At 45.5% G+C, this 10,776-nt stretch overlaps 1 protein-coding gene across 1 annotated transcript; it reads right to left on the bottom strand.

The window, feature by feature from the left end:
• Positions 1–245: 245 nt before the first annotated feature.
• On the bottom strand, positions 246–10,548 carry Pnp (purine nucleoside phosphorylase). Its single transcript, XM_070024736.1, has 6 exons — positions 10,420–10,548; positions 5,714–5,883; positions 2,181–2,284; positions 1,800–1,975; positions 1,513–1,703; positions 246–881 (listed from the first exon to the last, which is right to left on the bottom strand). Exons 1-6 carry the CDS (start codon positions 10,428–10,430, stop codon positions 664–666), a joined length of 870 nt encoding a protein of 289 aa, XP_069880837.1. The 5' UTR covers positions 10,431–10,548; the 3' UTR covers positions 246–663.
• Positions 10,549–10,776: the final 228 nt, after the last annotated feature.

Below are 10,776 nucleotides of genomic sequence, written 5' to 3'. Positions count from 1 at the left end.
GTTCGAAGCCAGCCTAGATAAGAAAGTCCTAGCAAAAAGATGAAAGTGAAGGATAGATCAAGTGATAGAGTTCCAGATGAAAGTGAAGGATAGATCAAGTGACAGAGTTCCAGCTTTGAGCAAAAAAGCTAAAGGACAGTATCCAGACTCAGAGTTCAAAACAAACCAACCAACATGTAGTCTCATAGCCTTTCATGCCAAGCTTGGTTTATGCCTTAGCTTCACCCAAATTGCACAAAAATGAAGACATTTCATCTCTTTATTCAAAACATGACAGTGCTAAATAAAAGTCCAAGAGGCATTAGGCTGATCTTTGGTCCAGAGAAGTAGAATTGAGCTGCTCAGGATCAGAGGGCACAAAGTTAGAAGTTCAAAGGTGAACACCCAATCATGGGGAGATCCTAGGTGTGGTAGGGCATGGGCTCAGCTCTTACAGGGCAGGGCAGAGGTTCAAACAAACTGCTGAGAAGGCAACTCTGCAAGAGGATGTGTTCTGGAATGGTCTAGGGATGACAAGTGGGGAAGGGAAGGTCAAGGCTATGGTCCTCATCTTTCCTTCCAGCTACTACCTAAAGGAAGAGGCACACAACTCCAGCAAGGGGCCAGAATAGGTGGTAGCTATTTGGATCCAGTCAGTAAAGCACCAAACCTCTCCAGAGCTGGTCAGCTGGTATTGCTAGGGAGAGGAATGCTGTCCATAAGGAAGAAGACAAATTGTTCCAATTTCTTTGCAGCTTGTTTTCCAGCCTCTAGTACTTCCTCATGATTGGCCTTCTCCAAATTTTCATAATCCATGATGACCTTATTAGTGATGAGTGAGAAGCCAAAGACTCGAAGTCCACAGTGTCGAGCAACTATCACTTCTGGCACTGTGCTCATTCCTAACAGGGAAAAAGAGAAAGCCGCTGTTAGAAACCTCAAATTATTTTTTCCCCTAATTCTGTGTGTGTGTGTGTGTGTATGTTGGTAGAGTACCGGGGCTTGAACTTAGAGTCTCATTTGTCTTGCTCACTCATGCCTGGAACTTCACCACCTGATCCATACCTCCGGCTTCACTTAAAGATGGAATCTCATGGACTGGCTTAGAACCATAATTTTCCATGAATCAGGCCTCAGCTGGATTCACACTGATTCTCCAGATCTTAGCCTTCTGAGAGTGGCTAGGATTTTAAGAATGAGCCTCCAGGGGCTGGGAAGGTGGCTCAATGGTAGAGCGCTTGCCTTGCATGCATGAGGCCCTGGGTTCGATTCCTCAGCACCACATAAGCCGAAAACATTTTTTAAAAGCCGGAAGTGGTGCTGTGGCTCAAGTGATAGAGTGCTAGCCTTGAGCTGAAGAGCTGAGGGACAGCGCTCAGGCCCAGGGTTCAGGCCCCACGACCAGACCCAAAAAAGAATGAGCCTCCAGTGCCTGGCTCAGATCCTCTTGTAGTCCAACTTTGTTATCTACTCCCATCAAAGCTACTTTACCAGATCCCTCACCCAAACCACCAGCCAAATTCCTTTTCTCACCAACAGCATCTGCTCCTAGGCTCTGCAGCAGGCGACACTCCGCAACAGTCTCAAAGCTGGGGCCCGCCAACATCACATAGGTCCCTTCCTGAAGCTCCCGCTGCTCCCCCATTTGTTTCCAGGCGCTCAGAGCCTTCTGCCTCATACTGCGGTCATAAGCATCAGACATGGCAGGGAAACGAACTCCAAACCTAGGGCACAACTTGGATTTAGATGAGCTCTCCCCCATCTGCTAGATAAGCCCTTAAACCCCACACATCTAAAAACAAAAAAACAAAGGTTCATACCGTTCATCATTAGGCCCTTGGAGAGGGTTCTGACCACAGAAACCAGGCAAGTTGATGTGATCACGGATCAGCATGATATCTCCAACCTCAAACTTGGGGTTCAGCCCTCCAGCTGCATTTGTGACCACCAAGGTATCCACACCCAGGAGGCAGAAAACCCTTATTGGGAATGTCACCTTAAAAGGAAAAAGATTAGAGTTTGGTCAAGGTTGAGAGCCAACCCAGAGCTCATATCCTAGTATTATAAAAATTTCACCAATTTACCTAAAAATATGAAGATTATATATCCTAAAAAAGGAAAAAGGGGGCCAAAAAACTACCTAGCCCAAATAAGTTTTCCCCCTTCTTTCAGATTAAACCAGTCCTATGGCCCTGATTTACCTTCCAGAGAGGGTAGCCTTCATACATGTGAAACCTGCCCTTCATCATCACGCAAGTTCTGCCATTCAGGATCCCAAACACCAGTCGGCCAGCATGACCTGGAACTACATGCAAAGAAAAATGAAAGGATTAGGCTTTTCCCCCCACTGAGACTGGACTTAAACTCAAGGCCCTCTCCCTCTACCACAGAGAGCCACAGATCCATTCCCAACCTTTGGCTGTTTAATTGAAGGTAAGATTTTCATGGACTTTCCTGCCTGGGCTGGCTTTGAATCCTGATCTTCAGATCTCAGCCTCCTGAGTAGCTAGGATTACTACAGGTGTGAGCCACTGGCACCCAGCTGCAATTATGCTTTTGCATAAAACACATCCATTAAGTGTTTGCTAAGAGGTACTAACATGTGCTTAACATGTAATGACATCATTAAACAAAATATGTTAAAAAAAACTTGAGGAGGATTGAAGGCATGGTTCAGCAGTAGAGCACCTGCCTAGCAAACTGGAGGTCTTCAGTTCAAACCCCAGTACTATTGATAAATAAATACCAAGTTAGTGGAGAGCCAACAACCACAATCATACAGTCCAACTTGAGGTTAAAACTCTGGGGAGAAAGTCCTTTAGCAGAAAATTCCAAAAAATTGAGAAAACCATAGTGCAAGAAAGTATAAATTTGTTAAAGTTGGACTGGGGTGCAGGTGGCTCACACCTATAATCTTAGCTTCCAGAAGCTGAGATCTGGGGTTCTTGGTTCAGAACCAGACCAAATCTTATCTCCAATTAACCAGTACCAAACTAGAGGCATGGCTCAACTGGTAGAGTACCAGCCCTGATGGAAAAAGCTAAATCAGAGCAAGAGGCCTTAAGTTTAAGCCCAGTCAATACCAAAAAATACATAAATAAAATAAATAAGCTAGGTGCTGGTTTCTCACACCTGCAGTCCTAGCTACTCCTGAGCCTGAGATCTGAAGCTCGCCATTCAAAGCCAGTCTGGGCAGACCATCCCCAAGACTCTTATCTCCAATTTACCATCCAAGAAGCCAAAAGTGAAGCTGTGGTTCAAGTGATAGAGAGCCATCTTTGAGTAAAAAGGCCATATGAAAGTCCAAGGCCCCAACTTCAAACCACAGTACTGGCACAAAAACAAAGTTGGCAATAATGAATTCGATAATTAAAGGTATCTTCCAAAATTTGTCAATTATTTTTCACAGTTCACTTTATTTATATGTATTTTTAATGTACAAAATTTTCAAAATTCTTAAAATGTGTTCTATACTACCCTAGCTAACTGTGTGCCTCCTCACCCCAGTAAGTGAACTCTGTTTCCCAAAGATTAGGCTAACTAAACAAGAAAAGAATCATGTAAGTCCCTTCCTTATGACTCCTCAACAGCCAGGAGGGAATGCATGCTCACATAGGCACATGAGGGATATGAGGGGAACAGGAATTTTTACATCTGTCCCTCATCTCCTCTAATAGATAGAAAACCTATCCCCTTAGAGAATGCCTGGCCTAGGAGAGGGACAAGAACCAAGAGAAAATGTTGATGGACATTCAGAAATAGAGGAGCCTCTAAAATAAATAAGTTCAAATAAATAAAATACTAGCAATAGAGCAAAGATGACACAGTTAGAAACACCTAAGTGGAATATAAAAGTAAATAAGTTGATAAGTATAAAACTAACTTGCTTATCACTTAGTACAGTGCCCTCTCACTGGAGGCAGTGGCATTGAAGCCAATGTCACTACTATCTCCCTTAGAGAACTACGCCTTCCCTTGCCTTCCCTTGCCTTCCCCCCCTTTCTTTTCATTTTTTTCCTCTAACTCCTGTTCCCACGCCTCTCCCTTCTCTAATCTCCTAGAATTGCTCCAAAGGGATTTTATTATTTCATTACAAGTATTAATTCCAGCTGGTGGCTCACACCTGTAATCCTAGCTACTCAGGAGACTGAGATCTGAGGACCAAGGTTCAAAGCCAGCCCGAGCAGGAAAGTCTGTGAGACCCATCTCCAATAAACCACTAGAAAATCAGAAGTGGCACTGTGGCTCAAGTGGTAGAGTGCTCGCCATGAGCTGAAGAGCTGAGGGATAGTGCCCAAGCCCCACAGGACCAACCAAAAAAATAAATAAATAAAAGTATTAACTCTCCAGGAAAAAAGAAAGGAATCTAAAAATTAATAAATAAACCAAGGAAAAAGCTATTTGAGAAAAAGCCAAACAAATAAACTACCTTTCCTGTACTTACTTGACCCTGTTTCTCCTGGCCCCTTTCTAAATTTTAGCATAGGAGCTTTCTGGCTGCTGTTAAATTCTAGACAGGCTATCTTCAGAACCTGCTGAAAACAACTGTACCAGGAGTGAATCTACCCTTTTCTCTTTCCAGAGGCTATGACTCAGATTTTATATTAATGCATGATCTAGCCAAGTGCTCAATGGTAGCTCTCACCTGTAATCCTAGCTACTCAAGACTAAGATCTGAGGATCAAGGCTTTAGGCCAGCCTGGGCAGAAAAAAAATCCCTGACTCCAATCTCTTAACTAACCAGCTGTGATTCAAGTACTTGAGTGGCAACCTTAAGTGAAAAAAGCTAAGCAAGAGTGCAAGGCCCTGAGTTCAAGTCTTAGTACCTTAGTGCTGGTATGCATGCATGCATGCATGCATGCATGCATCCACACACACACACACACAAAATGTTGGTCTGTGTGTTGTTGCTGTGCACCTGCATGTGCCTAGACCTGGGGCTAGAGTTACATGGAAAGTGGCAGAAAGACATTGATTGGAAAGAAGCCTGACTTTGTTTTATTTTTGTGGGATGGAACTCAGAGCCTCCCAAATGCTATGGGCAAGTGCTCTACCATTGTAATATACCCTTAGCACTGGGAGGATAATATTCTTTTTTCTTTCTTTCTTTTTCCTTTTTGTTAGTCCTGGAGCTTGATACTATAGGCACTGCTTTTTTCATTTAAGCTACAGGCTAGAGGAAATGAGGGGTGTGTAGATGGTGCTGGTAGATGGGAAGAGACACCATGTAAGGAAAGCTATTATACAGCTTCAAAAACCTCTAAATCAGTAAGCACACGAAAGGAGTCTTCATAGTCTGACACATGTGCCCAGGTTATTATGGGATTTCAGGGGATATTCTTTCTGAAGTCATTGTGATTCATTCTCTCTCTCTCCCCCCCTCTCTCTCCCCTCTCCCCCACTTTCCCTCTCCCCTCTCTCCTTCACTCCCTCTCTCTCTTTCACTCCTGGTGTTTGAACTTAGAGCCTGGACATTATCCCTGAACTTCTTCACTCAAGGCTGGTGCTAGACCCATACCTTCTAGTTTTTTTGCTGGTTAATTGAAGATAAGAGTCTCATGGACTTTTCCCACTCAAGATGGCTTTGAACTGTGATCCTCAGATCTCAGCCTCTTGACCAGCTAAGAATAAAGGTGTGAGACACTGGCTCTCAGCCTTTTGTCTTCCTTAGTTGGATTTCACAGAATTCCACCAATGTCCCTCAATTCCATCCCCTGTACCCTTTTGCAAGTACCTGTGCTTTGGGGAAAATTGGGTATCTCAGTGTACTCAAAGGTCTGGGCCTCAGTTAATTTATCAGTCAGACCTCCTAACCCAGAGCCACAGATCACTGCCACTTGAGGTCGGTGCTTGGTTTGAGAGCGAAGCCATTCTGCAGTCTTCTGATAATCTTCATATGTGAAGCTAGGGGATAAAACGAAAAGCAAAATAAATTTTGCTGTTATTCCAAGGGCAACACAGAAGACCTTCAGTGCAGAAAGGCTGAAGCATCATGGTTCATCATGGTGCTTTAAGAAGGAGCAGGGACAGTCTGTTAACCAACCCATCCCCTTTCATTTCAGTAAGGCTCACTGTAAGTCTGACATGAAGCTCCCTCCATTCTAAAGCCTGGCAAAAGCGAATGAAACGTTTCCACTAACAACCTCAAAATGCATACAGTTAACACTAGCATATTTTGTTTTTATTTTTGTGGCATTAAGGATGGAACTCAGAGGCTCCCAAATGCTATGGGCAACTGTTCTACCACTGTAATACACCCACAGCACTGGAAGGTTAATATTCTTTTTTTTTTTTTTTTTTTTTTGGTCAGTCCAGGGGCTTGAACTCTGAGCTTAGGCACTGTTCCAGTTTTTTTGCTCAAAGAGAGCATTCTACCACTTGAGCCACAGCACCACTTCTGGTTTTCTGGTGGTTAACTGGAGATCATCTCATGGACTTTCCTGTCTGGGCTGGCTTCAAACTATGATCCTCAGATCTCAGCCTCCTGAGCAGCTAGGATTGCAGGTGTGAGCCACCAGTACCCAGCTAGGTTAATATTCCTTATGTAAAAGATTTAAAGATATTCCAGAGGACTACAACGAAATAATCAAGTCAATGAGATTTAATCTAAGGAGAATGGAATGAAAACTTTATTGAGAGCAAAGATACAATCTTCCTTAGCTACCAATTCCCTAAGGACATTCAAAAATATAGCTATTATTCCTGAAGGCAGGAATAAACCCAATCCTCTTTTGGGTCCTCATCCAATAGCTCCTTCCTCAACTAAATATTAAGAGAGCTAAAGTGTTAGTTAGTGCTAGAGATCAAATGCAGGACCTCCCAGACAAGGTAAACACATTCACCACAACCCCAGCCCTAGCTTTTCTTTACTTGTATACTGTTTTTATTCAAGCAGAATTTCTCTATGCTCTCCATACTAATCTTGAATTTCTTGACTTCTCCCACCTAGCTGGGACTTTAGGAAGCTCTTAGTGCTAGATTTTTTAGTTAGCAAGAAAAGTAATAGGAGACTACAGCCTGAGAATCACAAGTTTGAAGTCAGCTTGGGCTGCATATGTAGTTCCAGCTCAGCCTGGGCACGTTACTGTTTCAAAAAAATAGGAGGGGGGGAAATGGGAGGGAGGAAGGAAAGAAGGAAGGAAGGAAGGAAGGAAGGAAGGAAGGAAGGAAGGAAGGAAGGAAGGAAGGAAGGAAGGGAGGGAGGGAGGGAGAGAGGGGAGGGAGGGAGAAAAAAAAAGAAAAAGTTAGAACGAGCCAAGTGTTAGTTGCTCAGGCCTATAATTCTTATTACTCAGGAGGCTGAGGTCTGAGAATAGAGGTTTAATTTCAGACCTGGATAAAAGTCCATGAGACTCAACTCTAATTAACCAGCAAAAAGCTAGGAGTGGAGGTTTGGCAAGTAGTAGCATACCAGCCTTGAGCACAGAAACCAAGCCAAGCAAGGTCCTAAGTTCAACAGTACTGGCACAAAAGGGCAGGGGGATGGGGGAATCAGGAGGGAGGGAGAGAAGAAAGAAGGAAAATTTTAAAAAGGAAAGGAAAGGCAATGTGAACTCTCCTAGATCCCTACTTCTGGGATTCTCAGGCTCATACAGACCCTTATCATATAGTATTACAGAGATACTCAAGACCAGAGACTACTATTGCAGGAAAAGCTGACTAAATCTGCATTTGTTATCAAAGGTTAAATTAGGACTGATTGTATAAATTATAATCAGACTTGCTTAAAGTACAAATTAAGCTGGCACAGGTGGCTTACACTTATAATCCTACCTACTCAGGAGACTGAGATCTAAGGATCAAGGTTTGAAGCCAGCTTGGGCAAGCAGCCAGATGGAGCTGTGCCTCGAGTGGTAGAGCACTAGCCTTGAGCACAAGAAGCTTAGGAACAGAAGCTTAGGAACAGTACCCAAGCCCTGGCACCAAAACAATAATAATTATAATATTATATTATATATAAGTACATATATTTGTTGTTGTTGTTTTTGTTGTTGTATTACAAGTGTGGTGGCCTGTAATATATACTCCTTGCTACTCTGGATGCTGAAGCTTGAAGGATCAAAAGTTAAAAACAGCCCAGACATGGCTGGGAAGGTGGCTTAGTGATAAGAGCACTTGCCTTGCATGCCTGAGGCCCTGGGTTCGATTCCCAGCACCACATAAGCAAAAAGAAAAAAGCCGGAAGTGGCGCTGTGGCTCAAGTGGTAGAGTGCTAGCCTTGAGCTGAAGAGCTGAGAGACAGCGCCCAGGCCCAGAGTTCAGGCCCCACGACCGGACCCAAAAAAAAAAAAAAAAAACAGCCCAGACAGAAGAGTTCATCTCCAACTATCCAGCAAAACAGCAAGACTGGAGATATAGCCCAAATGGCAGTGTGCCAGCTAGCTGTACCAGAAAATTAAAAACAAAATTCTAGACTTACTCCTACAGATAAAAAAAAAATACTGTTTGCTGGGTGCTGATGGCTCACGCCTGTAATCCTAGCTACTCAGGAGTCTGAGATCTGAGGATCGCGGTTCAAAGCCAGCCCGGGCAGGAAAGCATGTGAGACTCTTCTCTCCAACTAACCACCAGAAAACTGGAAGTGGCCCTGTGGCTCAAATGGTGGAGTGCTCACCTTGAGCTGAAGAACTGAGGGACAACGCCCAGACCCAGAGTTCAAGCCCCACAACCAATCAAAAAAAAAAAAAATTACTGCTAGAAGTATAACTCAATGTAACACCTGGCCTAGCACTTAGCAAGTACTAGGAATTTGCATCATAGCAAAACAAACAAATGAAAAAGCAAGTTTAAAATACTTTTGAAGGGGCTCCAAAGACCTATGGCTCGGTTACATGTGTGGACCTTGACCTTTTTCTCCTGCTTCCCCCACCTGCTTCTGCTTTCCTTCTCTGCCTACTTCTTTCTTTCTCCCTTTGCCCTTTTGGGAGCTAACAGTACCATACACTTACCCAGAAACTCTACAACATTCATAGTAATACCCAGAAACTTTCTTCACAGTTCCAGGTAAATTCCATCACACCTTTCTGAAAAGATTAAGATTGCTATCTCCATGATGAAATTGAGATGTAACAAAACTGAACTAAGGAGGCTTCCAGAGCACATTTAATTCAAGCAGAAGCTTGGGTTGGGGCACACCTATAGTCCCAGCCACTCATTAGATAGTCTTGAGGGCACGTGGAGGAAAACAGACAAAACTGCATAATACACCAGGCCACCCTCAGCAAAGGAGCTAGGTGATGGGAGGGGGTGGGGTGGGGGGGCAATACAGCCATAGGTGGTTCCCCACCTATGGTAATAAACCGGTAAAGAAAGAAATGAAGACAGGGGCTGGGAATGTGGCTCAGTGGTAGAGTGCTTGCCTAGCATGCTCAGTACCATATAAACAGAAAAAGTTGGAAGGGGTGCTGTGGCTCAAGTGGTAGAATGCTAGCCTTGAGAACAAAGAGGCTCAGCAACAGTGCCTAGGCCCTGAGTTCAAGCCCTAGGACTGGCCAAAAAAAAAAAAAAAAAAAAAAAAGCAGAAATAAATGAAGACAGGGACCCGTAATTCTAGCCACTCAGGAAGCTGAGATCTGAAGATGGTGGTTCAAAGCCATGTCTGTGGAGCTCTTATCTCCAATTAACACTAAAGTGCTGTGCTAGAGTGTCAACCTTGATCGAAAAAAGCTAATTGGACACCCAGGCCCTGAGTTCAAGCCAAGGAAAGATGGGGGGGGGCGGGGGGAGCGGGGGGCCGGGGGGTGGGGGGAGAGAGGAGAGGAGAGAAGGACGGAGTAAGGGAGGGACTGAAGATAACATCACCAAGAGGAGCAGGTAAATAAAATGAAGTGGATGTCTAGCCACCTTTTCACTGGCTTCACGAATACCTGCCCAAAGAATACTTTTCTCCATTCGCAACTGGTTAATCGCACTCAATCTGGAGGGAAGGAAGGAGCTGCCAAAAGAAGCGAGTACTTTCGAATAAAGGAGGAATTTGGAATTTGGGCCCCAAAGAACCTCCTGCCTTTCCCTAGACCCATAGGCTGGGGGTTCACGTAGGCAGAGGAGTCTCCCCCGGAGCGGAGTAGGTGGTCAGCCAGGCTGTCGTCCTCTGGCACCCTTAAGACACTGCACACATGGACACAAGTTGCTTTTAGGAGTGGCTCACGCCGCGCAACCGGTCCCCTTCCTTCCTGCTCTGGCGCCGCCAGCGCGACTCCCTTCCCGCGTGCTCCCGCCCGCGCTGGCAGCCCTGCCATGCTCCTGCCCGCGCTGGCCGCCCTGCCATCCTGTCGCCCTGACCCTGACACCAGGCTCCGTGCCAGGCCTCCCGGTATCTCTAAGGCTAACGCTTCCTCCCGGGACTATAGGGGCCCAGAAAGCCAAGTTCCCAGGTCTCAGCAACAGCCATTTCCCCTCCCCAGGGTCCTTGGAGATACCCTGGCCCGGTGCCCGCCCTACCGGTCCTCCATGACCAGGCAGATGCTGCTCCCTTCGGCTCTGTGCCGTTCCGCTCCGCTGTGCTGAGCTGAGCTGCGCGACTCGGCACTGGATCTGCTCCACACAGTGTGCGGATCTCTAGGCGCTGCTTTATAGTCCTAGTCCGGGAGCTGTCAGCCAATGGCAGAAGAGCTCGCGGGCCGGCCCTGTCTCCATGGAGACACACCCTGATTCAGCGTCCTCAGGGCCCAGCCGTAAACCCAACCAGAGTTCTTCTACCAGCATGACCCCTCCAACCCCCCCCCTCCACCTCCGCATCCAGGCGTGTCCAGCATTTCATTCTGCACGAGTTCCGGTTCTCAGGGCTGGGCTTTCCAT

Source organism: Dipodomys merriami, unplaced genomic scaffold, assembly GCF_024711535.1.
Source record: "Dipodomys merriami isolate MVZ:Mamm:240054 unplaced genomic scaffold, mDipMer1.0.p SCAF_1, whole genome shotgun sequence".
NCBI classification, from domain to species: Eukaryota; Metazoa; Chordata; class Mammalia; order Rodentia; family Heteromyidae; genus Dipodomys; species Dipodomys merriami.
The sequence above is the reverse complement of the archived record's forward strand: the minus strand, read 5'-3'. Positions and strand labels throughout refer to the sequence as shown.

Coding starts and splice junctions, on each gene's coding strand:
- Pnp (XM_070024736.1), bottom strand. Junction 1,976..2,180: donor AAGGCTACCCTCTCTGGAAG/GTAAATCAGGGC, acceptor TTTCCTTTTAAG/GTGACATTCCCAATAAGGGT. Junction 1,704..1,799: donor CAAGGGCCTAATGATGAACG/GTATGAACCTTT, acceptor GTTGTGCCCTAG/GTTTGGAGTTCGTTTCCCTG.